A 17,849-nucleotide genomic window follows, 5' to 3' on the forward strand; every position below is an offset into this window, starting at 1 on the left:
CTCTGTCACCAGACTGAGGATTCCTTGGCGTTCCAGTATGTCTTCTATAAACTGAGCTCTTCTTTTAGTCAACCGAAGCTTCCGGTTCTATACTGGCACCAGTATGCGAATATAATGAGAATGATCGCATGAGCCTAATCGTAGCAAGAAGATTTTAAGTCAATCGTTTTCAAGTGAATACCTACGAGGGTTGAATGAAAAGTAACGCCTTCACCGTCGTTAATTGGGTTTGAATGGGAATATTTTAATAAATCAAGCACATAAATAATCCTTAGAATGTGATCTTTAAGTACCAATACTCACTTTTGCACATAGTCGTCACCCAATTGGATACATTTCTGCCAACGATGAACAAGTTTTCTGAAGCCGTCACGGAAGAAGTGGACACTCTGTTTACGCAACCACAGTCTCGCAGTTCTCTTAACATCTTCATCATTCTCCTGTCACAACTGAATGGAGAAAGGCGTCACCTTCATTCTCGTAACGAGAGAGGAGTCCCTGGCAAATTTCAAGTCTGTGCGCTTGCATTTCAGGAGTCACCATCCGGGTTACCCATCGTGCACAGATCTTCCAATAGCCAAACAAAGCAATAATGTGACCCACACGTTCTCGTGAAATGCCGATTGTGCTTGCAGTTTCTCTGTAAGTGATATAACGATCGTCCTGAATGAATTTGTCAACATTTTGCTTGTGAAACTCGGTGTCTGCAGTCACATGACGTCCAGCTCTTGTCATGCAGGTCAGATGTTCCCAACCCAACATCTTTAAACTTGCTCGCCCAACGACGCATAGTACTCACATCATCACAATCACCATAAACTGCTTTCATCCTCTGATGAATCTCCTTTGGAGTGAGACCTTCTGCTGTCAAGAATTCAATGACTGCACGTTGCTTAAATCGCATTGACCGACCTTCTGCGCAGGGTTCCATACTTTACACTGTAACAACACAACCGTTCAATGCTAAGGCTGCCCGCCAACTGGTGCTGTAGAGAAGAAGCTACAGAACAAGCCGGTACCTGCCGCATTCCAATGCTGCCAACTGTAGAAGAGTTGCGAAGGTGGAGGCATTACTGTTCAATCAACCCTCGTTCAACAAGTTACTTTAACACATAACTTTCCATACCCTCTGTTTCCTTTAATTGTGAATAATGTATGTAAAACAGTGCAATCACGCACAGTAAAGACCGAACGAAACGAGAGATACCATGAAATCCCGAGTAACATACAGAAAAATCCGATGACTTAATTTGATAAATCAAACGGTCGCCAGTCCCGCTGGACAATATCTGTTCGCTATCTAATCGATAATCGGAACAGTAATAATGACGTTCTTGCTTAAGTAAAAGTGTGTCAACAGAAAGCTTACTCACATATAACGAACACAACAACATGGTAGAAATAACAGCGGGAAAACATTAGTAATTGTTCCGTTATGAAAACCGAAAGTAATAATTTGGAGTAATAAGTAAATGCTCGTTGCCCGGCCGGTTAGCCGTGCCGTCTAACGCACGGCTTTCCGGATTGGGAAAGAGCGCCTGGTCCCCGACACGAATGCGCCCGGCGGAGTTGTGTCGACGTCCGGTGAGCCGGCCAGTCTTTGGATGGTTTTTAGGCGGTTTTCCATCTGCCTCAGCGAATGTGGGCTGGTTCCCCTTATTCCACCTCAGTTACACTATGTCGGCGACTGCTGCGCAAACAAGTTCTCCACGTACGTGTACACCACCATTACTCTAGCACGCAAACATAGGGGTTACACTCGTCTGGTGTGGAGACGTTCCGTGGGGGCGTCCACCGGGGACCGAACCGCACAATAACCCTGAAAGAGTGGTTCGGTGTGGGGCGGCGGAGGGGTGAAGTGGACTGCGTCAGTAGTCGTGGGGTTGTGGAGCCTCTCCGTCGTTTCTAGGCCCCCGGTTAACGTACAATACAATACAAAATGATCGTTAATGAAATGTTTGACTTATGAAAACCATTATGGCAAAAATCTAAGTTTACTCTCAGTAACGTATACTTACATGTACAAAGCTCAAGAAATTTGCAAATGAAGCCCATTGACGTTCCTCATCTTAAGTAATTTGGAAGTTACATGAATGTACAAACAACAGTCGAATACAGAAAGCCCGCAACACTTGTATAAAATTTAAGAAAATTCTCCCGAGTATAGACTTAAACATCTGTGAAATTGGATTAATCGCAGAATGCTAAAAATACCATGGACAGCAAAAATAACCAATACCGAAAAATTGTGAAGAATACGCAGATGGCGAGAAATGTAAACAACGTATAAAAAACAGTGTACCTGGGACGAAATTAGCTCTCGAATAGCGAAACATGTATATCTAGAGTAGATAAGAGAAGGGAAGATTGAGGGTAAAAGAAGAAAAGGATTTCCAAGTGCCAATCAAGCACTGTGGATTGCAGTTAATAATGCATCGTGTGGTCGCCAACAACCAATAATGGATAAAAGGAAGACGAATATGAAGAAGAAAAGCAGAGAAAGAAGTTACTTCAGTTGGACTGTAATAATGGTAATGGTATCTGATTATTTATGGAACAGAATAGCTAAATTATTGAGTTGCCATTACTGATCAGTCTCAATCATAATTTTAACAAGAGAACCTGACAATATTACTCATTTTAAATTTTTCTCTGACAAATCAACGATACGATTTTCCAATAGTAGTAAAGGTAAGTATGACGTAAGAGAAAGATGAGATTAGGGAGCTAGAGTTTTAGCGTAATTATTATTACTTGACAGCTCACTCGGAGTCACTGGGTGTACCTCACAATATTTCTAATTTAAACGATAACGAACACACAGTTCGTCGGAGATGTTGAGACATCGAAGTCTGCAACAAAGTTCGGTTGGGAGCGCTGCAAGATCCATGAGCTATTTTATATTCACGTGACAAACCCTAATTCTAGGGCTATATTTTATTTTTGACACATGGATCCATGCCGACAATTGTAAAAATGGCGATGGTACATTAGTCCTTACTAATGTAAAATTGCTACCTTCTGAAGAATTTCTTTAACCATTGCAACTGGTCGGCTGTTTATAATTTTATTACGTGAAACCGTTGCTGTTGTGCAGCTATGTTTAAAATATTACAGATAATAGTGTTAAAAACATGTAGTTACCTGTTTATAAGAGATACTGGAAGTGGTGGCCATGAGCCTCCAGTCATCGCTGACTTCGTGTGATGACGTTATCAACAACACGCTGTAGTTCTGCAGGCTTGTTGTTTTTAATTTCTCTAGTAATATTCCCTTTAAGATCGTCTATTATGCGAGGATTGCCACCATGCGTTTTGCTTTTTAGTCCGCTCCATAAATAAAAATCACATGAGTTAAGTCCAGGGACTTAAAGAGTCCAGAAGCCTCTTCTACTGACAACTTTCTTCAGGAAACACGTTCGTGATTTGGGCAATTCTGTGGTAAGATATTTGAACGGTTTCTCCATTTTGTTGGAACATTGCACGTAGTTTCTTTTTGGCATTTGTTAATTGTGCATAGAATTAGCCAAAGATCTCTAGATATCTCTCTCTGTTTAAGATGTAACTGAAAAATAAGGGACCAGTCAAGTGTTCCGGACAACGCGCACCAGACACCTATCTTCTCTGAGTGTAGAGGTTCTTCAAGTAGAGCATGTGGGTTGTCCTGCGACCAGTATCAGCAATTCTGGCAGTTAACATAACCTTTGCGAGCATCGTCTCCTTCTTGATACGATCTTCTGACTCGTTTCGGAGGAACCCCGTCTTCCGCTAGCCTCCTCCTGTGAAATAACTACTGTTTCGTAGTAACCGGCGCTGGTAGGTTCACAAACAAGGGTTTATTATTGCAATTACAAATTTGACTTCTGATCGACTACAATTTCTTAAAATGCATAACACGTTTTCATAATGCTTCAGAGTCATGTCCAGTTCTGTGTTTTCTACTGATCTCCATAGTTACCAAGTCCCACGATCACAGAACTTCGCCATCAATGGAGTTCCATGACACGCCGCACTGCCCTGCAGATTTTGAGTCCTGCCTGCTCTGACGTCACGAGCAGCCGCCTGGCGCCCCCAAAATATCTCCAACATAAATTACCACACTAACCCAAACACAACCTAATATACTTTATACTATAAGTATTATTACTTGAACCTAGTTTTTAGCAATTCAGTTCTCAGCCTTATATATACATTCCTGTAAACACAAACACACACGATCTTGAAATGTCAGATCAGCAGTAGGAGTGTGTATCATCAACTCCAACTGACCATCATGCGCATTTCAACCCTTACACCTTACAAATGAAACCAGGCCTCATCTGACATGAAGTAAAGCAACGAGTCCAAGTAACCGTTAGCAACTGATGTAAACAGCCAGATAACAGTAATTGACTCTTTTTTTTCTTCTTGATCCTCAAATTTCAACTCTTACAACACAATCACACAATAGGCTTTTAATTTCATTTCATTTAGTACACTATGACACCATGTACGAGATACACCAACCTGCGGTGATAACCTCCTTATCGACTTGCGGGGACCTCCTGTAAGGTCTATGGGAATTCTGTCTGTGGCTTCAAGGATACTCACTGGCGGTCGCCTATTCCTCTGCAAGTTCTGAAAGGCTCCTACAATCCTCCATTTTTTGTGCAGATCTTGAACAGTGCTGATCATGGGGAGTTTCCTGCCAGGATACTTCGCTTGGAACACTTCTTTACACTCATTGACGGAGCCTATCTTTATGTAATGCTCCACAATATCAAATGGTTGTTCTTATGCCAACAGCCTCATTTCTGTAACAACTCAATAATACGAGCTTCTCTCAACGACCGACGCACGAACACACAGCACTACTCAACTTTACGATAAAATTCAGTGTAGCCAACTTGCGAAACAGTGCTGCCATTTCACACCCTATATTATATGTTACATGTGACAAAATTCTTTTTTGTCGTCTTTACTGTTGAGTCGTGGTACACGGCTAATTCTTTGATCGCAAAACACTGACTACACGAAATGCAAGTGTAATACTCGAAACCAAGTCCCAGGATAGTCGATTACGAGGTATAAGAGAGAAATTTGCCGGCACAGTAAACATCACCAAGTCTGAACATCATGATTAAACGGATTTTTGAGAGAAGTCGCCCAAAGTCTTGATTATGAAACACACTTTGCCGGTTTTCAGTCGTCTATCCCAGTAACTATGACACACTCCTCACTGCTGATCAGTATTCGTTCTAAAAGACTGAACGGCCGCTTCAGAAAACTTGTATGATAACATTTGATCAGATATTGTATCTATAAACTGTCGATACTCCATCAAGTCGAAATTGAAACCCCATACGCTTAAATATTGTCATGAGAATGGATGAAAAACAGTGTGCAGATCATTACTTTTTTAATTCATGATGACTAGTTTCGATATGAAGAATAGATGATCTATATATGTAGTGCTGCCACGTGCAGTCTAGCAGTAATGGTCACACTTCCATCCCACTTATCGCGTAGCGTGATGCCGTATGGAGCACTTTAAGTGGAGTGTCCATAAATTCTTGGCCACACACCGCAATTCCATCACCAGTATAACTGAAAACAATTCAGATATGACAATATTGTATGCTGGGTTCTCTGCAGCTTGTATCCATTTGTTAAAAAGTACTTGTTGTACACGCCGAGCTGTATTAAAAAGTTAATTGCTAATTAAATACTTTTGAATGCAGCTCATGGTATACTACAAGATGTCTTATAACCAACTTTAAATGCTTGTACATAATTCAGGGTGATCAAAATATATCGAGTAACGCAAGTCACTCATTAAACCTTTAGCAGTGTCAATGCTTACAGACAGGTATACAGGGTGGTCCATTGATAGTGACCGGGCCAAATATATCACGAAATAAGCATCAAACGAAAAAAACTACAAAGAACGAAACTCGTCTAGCTTGAAGGGGAAAACGAGATGGCGCTACGGTTGGCCCGCTAGATGGCACTGCCGTAGGTCAAATGGATATCAACTGCGTTTTTTTAAAATAGGAACCCCCATTTTTTATTACATATTCGTGTAGTACGTAATGAATGGTTTAGTTGGACCACTTTTTTCGCTTTGTGATAGATGGCGCTGTAATAGTCACAAACGTGTAAGTACGTGGTGTCACGTAACATTCTGCCAGTGCGGACGGTATTTGCTTCGTGATACATTACCCATGTTAAAATGGACCGTTTACCAATTGCGGAAGAGGTCGATATCGTGTTGATGTATGGCTATTGTGATCAAAATGCCCAACGGGCGTGTGCTATGTATGCTGCTCGGTATCCTGGACGACATCATCCAAGTGGTTCCCATGCAGTCGACATCGGACCACAGTCACCTCTGAAGGCCCCACAGATTTGGATGCACAATGCGAACACTTTCATACTTTGTTTGGTGATGATAACGCAGTCTCGCGAGTAAGTAGCATCTCCATGTGCTTCACAGTGATCACTCAAAATCTGACGCAGTTAACGCCTCTTACATACTTTACAGGGCCTGGTAACAACACTAAACATGAATAACACTAATGTTCTATGGTGGCTGTTATAGCTGTTACAGAGAATTGCAGCTGTAACCATTTACATACCCCCCCATGGTGCGTGAGTGTAAGAAGTCACAATGATATCCGACCATGTCCTCTGGGTGCCTCACTTTTTTTGGGACGCAGTGTATAACACGTAATTGGAAGGTTGAGAAGCACTGCCGGTCGCTGTGGCCGAGCGGTTCTAGGCGCTTCAGTCCGGAACCGCGCTGCTGCTACGGTCGCAGGTTCGAATCCTGCCTCGGGCATGGATGTGTGTGACGTCCTTAGGTTAGTTAGGTTTAAGTAGTTCTAAGTTCTAGGGGACTGATGACCTCACATGTTAAGTCCCATAGTGCTCAGAGCCATTTGAACCATTTTTTGAGAAGCACTATGTTAAGAAAACATTTGGTCCACACCTCGGTACTGTGGTTTGTTACAGAGGCTGCGGCGTACAACGCCAGCTGCGAGCAGAGCTGGGAGTGTTCCGAGGCGATGGGCAGCCTGGGGCGCTGCAACTCCACGAACGGGCGCTGCGTCTGCGACCCGACAGCACACTACTACAACTACACCTGCTACCGCACGCTGCGTAAGTACTCGCTGCTACTGGACTCGCATTCGGGAGGACGGCGGTTCAATCCCGCGTCCGGCCATCCTGATTTCGGTTTTTCGTGATTTCCCTAAATCGCTCCAGGCAAATGCTGGGATGGTTCCTTTGAAAGGGCACGGCCGACTTCCTTCCCCGTCCTTCCGTAATCCAATGAGACCGATGACCTCGCTGTCTAGTCTCCTTCCCCAAACAAACCAACTCGCTGCTGGCCGCAGCTGCGCCGATGCAGGGCGAGGGCGCTGCGAATAAGAAGCGACCCGCTTCAGTGCGCCACTATAGACTTCCGCTCAGTGGTAGTCAACCTGGTCTCTACCGCCCACTAGTGGATGTTCCACCATTAATAGTCAGTGACAAGCGGTACTGGGTTTCAAAATATTTTCATTAAGTTTTCAAAAAATTTTCTCCTAATGATTTCATAAGTTGTTGTTGTTGTGGTCTTCAGTCCTGAGACTGGTTTTATGCAGATCTCCATGCTACTCTATCCTGTGCAAGCTGCTTCATCTCCCAGTACGTACTGCAGCCTACATCCTTCTGAATCTGCTTACTGTACTCATCTCTTCGTCTCCCTCTACGATTTTGACCCTCCACGCTGCCCTCCAATACTAAATTGGTGATCCCTTGGTGTCTCAGAACATGTCCTACCAACCGATCCCTTCTTGCTTGCTCAATATACAGATTGAATAACATCCGGGAGAGGCTACAACCCTGTCTCACTCCCTTCCCAACCACTGCTTCCCTTTCATGTCCTTCGACTCCTATAACTGCGATCTGGTTTCTGTACAAATTGTAAATAGCTTTTCGCTCCCTGTATTTTACCCCTGCCACCTGCAGAATTTGAAAGAGAGTATTCCTGTCAACATTGACAAAAGCTTTCTCTAAGTCTACAAATGCTAGAAACGTAGGTTTGCCATTCCTTAATCTATTTTCTAAGATAAGTCGTTGGGTCAGTATTTACTCACGTGTTTGAACATTTCTACGGAATTCAAACTCATCTTCCCCGACGTCGGCTTCTACCAGTTTTTATATTCGTCTGTAAAGAATTCGCGTTTGTATTTTGCAGCCGTGGCTTATTAAACTGATAGTTCGGTAATTTTCACATCTGTCAACACCTGCTTTCTTTGGGATTGGAATTAATATATTCTTCTTGAAGTCTGAGGGTATTTTGCCTGTCTCATACATCTTGCTCACCAGATGATAGAGTTTTTCCAGGGCTGGCTCTCCCAAGGCTATCAGTAGTTCTAATGGAGGCAAAATAGATTGACTCCCCCTGCTTTAGCTGACTATCTAATCAGTAAGCTAACGTACATCCCCCATTAAAGTGCTCAAACTAAGGCTTGCAATACCTTAACGACTTCCAAGGTTAGTTTATTTTATACCTCTTTTTCAGTACTTCTACATCTACATAGATACTCCGCGAGGCACCGTAGTTGTTTGGCGGAGGGTACCCTGTACCACTACTAGTCATTTCCTTTCCTGTTCCACTTGCATACAGAGCGTGGGAAAAACGACTGGCTATATGCCTCCGTTCGAGCCCTAATTTCTCGGATCTTATCTTCGCGGTCCTCACGCGCAGTGTACGTTGGCGGTAGTAGAATCGTTCTGCAGTCAGCTTAAAACGCTGGTTCTCTAAATTTTCGCAATAGCCTTTCTCGAAATGAACGTCCCTTTTCCTCCAGCGATTCCCATTTGAGTTCCCAAAGCATCTCGGTAACACTTACGGTTGTTCGAATCTACCGCTAACAAATCTAGCACCCCACCTCTGCCGCGCGAGATTAGCCGAGCGGTCTGAGGCGCTGCAGTCACGGACTGTGAGGCTGGTCCCGGCGGAGGTTCGAGTCCTCTCTCGGACATGGGTGTGTGTGTTTGTCCTTAGGATAATCTAGGTTAAGTAGTGTGTAAGCTTAGGGACTGATGACCTTAGCATCACACATTTTTTGAGCCCACCTCTGAATTGGTTCGATATCTTCCTTCAATCCGACCTAGTATGGATCCCAAACACCCGAGTAGTGATAAAGAGTAGGTCACACCAGCTCGCTATATTTGAGCTCCATTACAGGTGAATCACTCTTTCTTAAAATATTCTGAATAAACCAAAGTCGACCATTCGCCTACCCTATACTCGTTCTACACTGAAGAGCCAAAGAAACTGGTACAGTTGCCTAATATTGTGTAGGGCCCCGTCGAGCACGTAGAAATACCACAACAAGACATGGCATGGACTCGACTGTCTGAAGTAGTGTCGGAGGGAACTGACATCATGAATGCTGCAGGGCTGTTCGTAAATCCTTAAGAGTACGAGAGGGTGGAGATCTCTTTTGAACAGTACGTTGGAAGGCATCCCAGATATGCTCAATAATGTTATGTCTGGGAAGTTTTGGTGACCAGCGGAAGTGTTCAAACTCAGAAGAGTATTCCTGAAGCCAATCTGCAGCAATTCTGGACGTGTTGGGTGTCACATTGTACTGGTGGAATTCCGAAGTCCGTCGGAAGGCGGAATGGACATGAATGGGTGCAGGCGATCAGACAGGCTGCTTGCGTACGTGTCACCTGTCGGAGTCGTATGTAGGCGTATCAGGAGCCCCGTATCACTCCAAATGCACACACCACCCACCATTACAGAGCTTCCACCAGCTTGAACAGTCCCCTGATGATATGCAGGGTCCAGGTATTCATGAGGTTGTCTCCATACCCGTACACATCCATCCGCTTGATACAATTTGAACCGAGATTCGTCCTACCATGCAACATGTTTCCAGTCATCAACTCTCCAATGTCGGTGTTGATAGGCCCAGGTGAGGCGTAAAGCTTTGTGTCGTGCAGTCATCAAGGGTACACGAGTGGGCCTTCTGCTCCGAAAGCCCATATTGATGAAATTTCGTTGAATGGTTCGCACGCTGACGCTTGTTGCTGGCCCAGCATTGAAATCTGTAGCAATTTACGGAAGGGCTGCACTTCTGTCACGTTGAACGTTTCTCTTCAGCCGTCCCATTCTTGCAGGATCTTTTTCCGGCCGCAGCGATGTCGGAGATTTGATGTTTTACAAAATTCCTGATATTCACGATACATGCGTGATGTGGTCGTAGGGAAAAATCGCAACTTTAGTACTACCTCGGCGATGCTGTCTCCCATCGCTCGTGCGTAACACCACGTTCAAACTCAATTAAATCTTGATAACCTGCCATTGTAGCAGCAGTAACCGATCTAACAATTGCACCACACTCTTGTTGTCTGTATAGGCATTTCTAACCACAGCGCCGTTTCCTGCCTGTTTACATATCTCTGTATTTGAATACGCATACCTATAACAGTTTCTTTTGGTCTTCAATGTATTTCATATCGCTTTCCAACGTTACGCCCAGATATTTAAACGACTACACTGTGTTAAGCAGAACACTAGTAATACTGTAATCGACCATTACATGTTTAATCTTCCTGCTCATCCGCATTAACTTACATTTTTTTCACATCTAGAGCTAGCTGCCATTCAGTACTCTGTAACCACACAGTATCGATGGTGGAGGTAAAAATAATCCTGCATTCTTGCTTGGTAGAGCCACTAAGGGACATGGCGGTGATCAGTCTATCAACATGCCTCGACGAATCATATCTACATAAGACGGTGCGCACTTTGCCGCTTCGCAAGAAAACGGGCTGTCAGCACCTTAAGTTGCCCGCCATACTGACGTATGCTACATTTATGTCTTTGATATATTCGGCCACTTACTTCAGACAGAAAACATAGAAGATCGACTCGCGGCTGCTCTCGGTCAATGCCACCAGATACCTGAAAATCATGACTCGTAGATGTCTCGTGTGCGCTGCCTCTTCCGAGACAACTGCGCCAAGAAAGTGGCCAACAAAACGTCTGAAACTGAACACGGATGAATGGCTTTGAATTCTCTTCATCGAAGGGTGCAAGATTTGTCTCACCCGCAATGACTGTCATACAAGAGAGGAGGGATGCAGTGCTGAGTTTAACAGGGAAGTGGGTCAACCATATTCTGAGCCACTTTAATGAAAACATGTTCGACACCTCTCTTTGCTATCGACGGTAATGCGAGGGCCGTCCAGTATCGCTATAGGATTCTTTAACCTATTTTCGTGTCCTACAGTGAACGTTTTGGTGATGGGTTCGTCTTTTAACCCTTTGAGTCCCAATAACATAAGAAAACGTAATTATATTTTTTTCACATAATTGATATTTATGATCATAGTACGCTTCGAAAACAAGAAGAAATTAGCAGAAACTAAACAGTCACTTGTTTTAAGGTTGTGGTCTCACTTTGGAGCCACCCGGACAAACAGTTTTCAACAGCCAATCCTTTTACGAGATAAATTTGAAAACAATGTCGCATTCTTCCTAAACACAATTTCACATATCTAAACTTCCATAAACTAAAATGCCTAAAACAAATTGTTGTCCTAAATAACAAGCAAAAATGGGCCTTAAATTAAATAAATTTCTATCAAAAGTATATACTGCTCCCGTGGTTTCATTTCGAAACCACTCATAAAAGCGATAGTACAAATTCAAATTTACTCAACAATAACTTTAGATATATTTACCGCCACCGTCAGTTATCTCCTCAGTATGATTACTGTATAAAAAACCAGATGTCATTATCTCCTACAATTACGTAACACATCTCCGAGCCGACTGTTCTAAGTGTCCGCTACAATGCACTACACTCGCAGGGGTACTCAGTGTACCATACATGTGTCTGTCTTGCAGTAGCTTCGATGGCACTGGTACTCAAAAAAAGACAATAAAATGACCATGTCATGCAGTAGCCGAAGCCACTCACAGGGTTAAAGATGATAGTGCACGATAACATCGCTGCCATCTCGCCTACACTTTTGTCCACGTATCAGGAATCAACCGATTGAAACGGCAGTCTGTATCGGTTGGCGAGCAACTGATCCATCATTCCTGGAACCTCCTCGCACCTGGATGACTTCAGGGAGACCGCCATTGTAGTACAGAACAAACTTGAGCAGCAACGTATCGACCACATTAAAGACAACATGCCGAGGGGGGTCCAAGGATATCACAAAACATGCGGTGCAGCAACATGGCATTGAACATACGCACCGGACAAAAACATTCCCGCTCCTGGCAGACGTGACGCTTATGTCGTGTAACGCAGCCTTAGGTCCTCATAAAGACCTCATTTCAGGGAGGAACAGGGTCCACGAGTTTCTTCACGTATGGCGTATCTAACTAACTGATGATTAGATACCGTAGAGTCACCAGATTGCCGGGATGATTGCTACATTCAAAGTAGACATTTTATATGAGATTAAGATTGGGAGTTTAACGATACGAATTTTATGGCTCGCTGCATTTGAAAAGTCTCAAAATTTTGACTCACCGACCACACACTACACGTCCCCCGTCACCTACTATTTAATTTCCTTATTGTTTGGCCCACTTAACTTTATATGCTCGCGTGTGCAATGACGATCTGCGAGGTACACGCCTTCAAACGTCCAATCAGCACAGTTCTCTTCGCAATGATCGCTTGGAAACTGTTTCGTAAGGCTTATTCTTTAGTTCCCTCGGAAATCCTCTGCCCGACACTTAAATGTGCAGGTATCCATGTAGATGTAGATGTAAATGAACTGTTTCGTAGGCTTATTCTTCTGTTCCCTCCTCCTCTCGAATCACACACTTTCGCAGTTATACATGTGGTGCAAATTTCTACACCTTTCGAGTTACGAAAACAAAACTGTTTATGTTTCTTCGATTTACTGAAAACAGATTTATAGTGATATCATAATTTGTTAAAAATAAAAAATACAAGAAACGGATATTTAGAACGGTGGTAAAGGTCCTAAATTTTAAGGCTATGACGTCCAGTAAAATGATTTCGACATCAATTTCAGTTTCCACTTAAACTTACCATAAGAGCGAAAAGTATCCTACGCTGGATGTTTTTGGCATACTCACTCATCGTCGCTCCCTCCTTATCGTGCAGTTAATTTCATTTGCAAATATTGAGAAGCGGTCTGGATACGGAGTGACGAATATAGTGCGACAGCTGCGATACCACACATCACTTTGGCTGATTTCAATCGGCTCGTTTAGAATAGTTTCATTTGTGGTCTGATTTTCTTATTTACAAGTTTCCCATCATAACGAACATTAGCCTGTTCCATGCGTCTGTCTCTGTTACCGTGAGCTCAATGAGGAATTATTTTGTCCTTGAGGTCATTTTTGCACCGAATTTCTAGTGGAACATTTCTCACACAATGGAACAATGTCTATAGAACTTCCATTGGAAAATAATGTACTAAAATCGATTTTCATCAAGGGAACAGTTTTAAAACTTTCACTCAATGGCAGATTTCATCATAACCTGCTATAGTGTTTGCAAACTTAACTTCTGCTCGACGTCAGTATCATGCATGCCGGCGTTTGCCAGATAAAACGGGCTATCAAAGTTAAGGCAAAGTCCTTAGTCTGCATAATATTTCAAGTGTGTTTCTGAATTAAGCTTGCACTAAGATTTCACATTCCCCTCAGCCCTAAATTCTTTCTCATTTCCGGTACGTAACGTTTTCAGCTCAAATATTTTATCTTCACCTCTCCACGACTTATTAAAATTTAGAATTAAGTAAATTATAATACAATGTCAAATATTCAAAGATTGCTATTTGTTTATCGCTGATATTTTCCTCCGTAGTCCGATCTGATTCAGTGGCTGTACAGCTCTTTAGTAATCAGCGAAACCAATTGTTTCCACACTATCAGAACAAAATGGAAGATGATTTATATACAGAGTGAAACAAAGCTGTACAGAGAGACTTCGAGGTATTTGAGGGTGTCTTCAGAAACAAACTGAGTACAGGAACATCGTAAAATCACGCTACAGACCGTCGAAGCCACAGAGACCAACGCTTGCCGCTAGCCCACCGCTTCCAGCAGCAAGCGCGGACTACGCTGAGGTGACAAAAGTCACGGGGTACCTCCTTATACCGTGTCCGACCTCCTTTTGCTCGGCGTAGTGCAGCAGCTCGATATAGCATGGACTCAACATGTCGTTGGAAGTCCCCTGCAGAAATACTTCCCATACTGCCTTTATAGCTGTCCATAATTGCGAAAGTGTTTGCTGGTGCTGGATTTCGTGCACGACCCCACTTCTCGATTATGTCTCATAAATGTTCGATGGAATTCATGTTGGACGATCTGGGTCGCTCGTACTGTCCAGAATGTTCTTCAAACTAATTGCGAACAATTGTGGGGCGGTGACATGGCGCATTGTCATACATAAAATTCCCAGTGTTGTTTAGGTTCATGAATACCAACAATAGCTACAAATTGTCTCCAGGTAGCTGAACATAACCATGATAGGTTCTGTTGGACCAGAGGACAAAGTCCGTTCCATGTAAACACAGCCCGCACCATTCTGGAGCCACATCAGATTGCAAAGTGCCTTGTTGACAACTTGGGTTCAGGTTCATCATGTGGTCGTCCCACACTCGAACCCTACCATCAGCTCTTACCAACTGAAACCGGGATTCATCTGACCAGGCCACGGTGATCCAGTCGTCCAACCGGTAAGGTAATGAGCCTAGGAGAGGCACTGCAGGCGATGCCATGCTGTTAACAAAGGCACTTGCGTCATAATCTGCTGCCACAGCCCATTAACGCCGGATTTCACCGCACCGTCCTAACGGATCCGTCCGTCGTACGTCCCACATTGATTTCTGCGGTTACTTCATGTAGTGTTGTTTGTCAGGTAGCACTGACAACTCTACGCAAACGCCGCTGCTGTCGGTCGTTAAGTGAAGCCCTTCGGCCGATGCGTTGTCCGTCGTGAGAGGTGATGCCTGAAATTTGCTATTCTCGGCGCACTCTTTACACTGTGGATCGCGAAATATTGAATTCCCTAATGATTTACGGTATGTAATGTCGTACGCAACTAACTCCAACTACCATATCGCTTTCAAAATCTGGTAATTCCCGTCGTGCGGTTATAATCATGCCGGAAACCATTTCACCTGAAGCACATGAGTACAAATGACGGTGCCCCTAATGCACTGTCATTTTATACATTGCATTGGCAATGCTACCGCCATCTGCGTATGTGCATACGCCATGCTGTTATTTTTGTCATTACTTTTAGAGGGCGGAGTGACAGCGGGACATTTGGCCTGGCAGTATTCAGTCGTTGGCTGCCATTGAGCGGGTCCATATCAGTAGCAACAGTAATGCAGAGCCGGCGATGCGCAGTGGCGACTGGGGGGAAAGAAAACTCGGCGGTAATTCGTAGTTTGGTTCGTGCTGTTGTGACGTGAAATGAAGGACTTTTCTTGGTCTGTTATGGTGAAACGAGAGTAAACGGGCAAACAGTTTTACGCCTATTGCGTAAAACGTGTCAGCTACAGCACTCTACGTCTGCCGCTTTTCATCCTCATCTGCATGGCAGGTGGTTTCGTGGAAAGTCAAGCAGGTGGAGGTAGCGTGCTCGGTGCACAAAGATTTGAGAACGATATGCTTATGCAATTCTACGTAGACCCATCCACAAATACTGGCACTGTAACAAATGAATTGCAAAGCAACTGCGTGACGATCAGGAGAATGATGTTCGAGGAACGGAGGCACCAATTTTGTTTCCCTGAGGTAAAGGCGCTTGCGACTTTTTGTTTTGTCCTCGCATTAAGTTCGGGCAGTGATTTTCACAGTGCTGTGCCACGCAGCTGCATTTTGTAAAAAATAGTTTTATTCTCTATCGCGAGGACTACAGTGAAATATTCGAGTTCAAATACATTAGAGAGCCTAAACAAATAGCATTAAATGAAATCGCAACTGCGAATAAGGACAACCATCAGCTGCAGAATGGAATGACGACAACGAAAATTTGTACCGGACCGGAACTCCAAGCCAGATTACTCGCTTATCGCGAGCGGTGGGCCTCCCATTTATTTTCTTTACTACATTTTGTTCATCGTATCTGGTCGTGGCGGACGTCACGTGACGTTCCTTGAAGTTCATTTTATTTTATTTTTTTTTTATTATTTTTTTTTTTTTTTACAGGGACCACGGAGCTTTCTGGTTGAGCGTGCTGAGCTACCGTACCGGCTCCTATTTGGCTATCCGTGCACGATTCACGGCAAGACTAAAACTTCCACATGTCGACAATCGGTCGGGCACAAATTTTGATTCTCGTCATCCCATTCTACAGCTGATGGTTGTCCTTATTCGCAGTTGCGAATTTATTTAATGTACATCATAACGGCTGTAGTAGCCACAGTGCCACTTCGCATCGTAATCAGTATAACGCAGGCACTGCAATTCGTATAAACAAATAGCAGTTGTGGTGGTAGCGTGACACAGGGTGTCCAAATTGTGACTATTTTTTTAATGTTAGGGAGAGATTCCCAATCTCGGTATTTGCCCTAACAACCAACGTCCTGGAAAGCTTGTTCGGATCCCTGGCAGTAGAACTACTTTTAATTAAATGAAACTGTGTGGTTCCAGAGACTTTTTCAAGTCTCAAACATCTGCAATGTATATACGCAGACTGAAGCGAGGAATGAAAATTTATACCAAGGTCGAGATTTGAACCCAGGGCTTCAGCACACTAGGCAGATGCGCTAACATCTACCCCATTCTGGCACAGTGGCTTCGCATAACTGCGTGGACTTCCCTAGCAAACCTGTCACCTCAATCCAAATTAGTCTTTGTGCAAATATTCATTCGTCGCTTTTATCTGCAGATATACATCATAGACATTATTAAATAATTTCTTTGGACAACTTAAGCGGAAGCGAATCCACACACCATCTACCAACGGGATTATCAAGAAAAAATTATAATCAATTTATTGGCTGGCGTTCTGTTCGGTTACCTGATTCCATCATCCCATGTTCTCTTCCCGCCGACAGACGATTATCCAACATTCATTCGAAGAGTACTGCCGGAATCTTTAAACAAGGGCCATTTGTAGCCCATCAACGTACGTGGCTCTAGCACATAGTCTAGCTGCCAGAACCCAAATTAGAAAGATATTTGAAGATCGCTGGATTGGTTCGAGATAGCCCTGCAGCTTGGCCACCTGTCACTAGAACTCATCGCGTTTCCTTTTTTTTTTTTTTTCTGTGGCTCATTCTCAAGAATATTTTGTACGAAATTCCAGTAGTGTCAACCGAGGACTCTCTAAGACCAATTTATGCGGGGTGTGAAGATATTCGCACTCTGTCCGGTATCTGGAGGGTATGTGCCTACCTCATACACGCAGGCTCGCGTCTTAAACCCTTCCTGTAACTCACCTTCTTTTAAAAATGTAACACATGGTATTTTTCACTCTTTGAAAATTGTTTTGTATTCTCTACCATGCGCAATGACGTTCCTCGTCGTATTGGCTTGTACATATCTTTTGTTTTGATATATTTAAAGTATTGAATTCAGCATTTGAGGCTGACTGCAGTACAATTTTACTGCCACCAACTTACATTTCGCGGAAAGATCACAAAGATAAGACAAGAGAGATTAGGGCTCGTACAGAGGCATATAGGCAGTCATTTTTCCCTCGTTCTGTTTGTGAGTGGAACAGGGAGAGAAGGTGCTAGTTGTGGTACGAGGTACCCTCCACCACGCACCGTATGGTGGATTGCGGAGTATGTATGTAGATGTAGATGTAGATGATAACTGCCCTGTTAGTAATAGAACGCAACTGGCAGCCA

The 17,849-nt window shown here is 43.5% G+C and overlaps 1 protein-coding gene across 1 annotated transcript in view; it reads left to right on the plus strand.

Moving 5' to 3' along the window:
- Window positions 1-17,849, plus strand: part of LOC126434484 (tenascin-like) — a 172,203-nt gene that overhangs the window by 115,269 nt on the left and 39,085 nt on the right. Inside the window, exon 7 of the mRNA XM_050090456.1 lies at window positions 6,993-7,139. Within this exon, the coding sequence (XP_049946413.1) occupies window positions 6,993-7,139 (147 nt within the window). The remainder of the gene's footprint in view (window positions 1-6,992; window positions 7,140-17,849) is intronic.

This window comes from Schistocerca serialis, chromosome 1 (genome assembly GCF_023864345.2).
Source record: "Schistocerca serialis cubense isolate TAMUIC-IGC-003099 chromosome 1, iqSchSeri2.2, whole genome shotgun sequence".
Taxonomy (NCBI): domain Eukaryota; kingdom Metazoa; phylum Arthropoda; class Insecta; order Orthoptera; family Acrididae; genus Schistocerca; species Schistocerca serialis.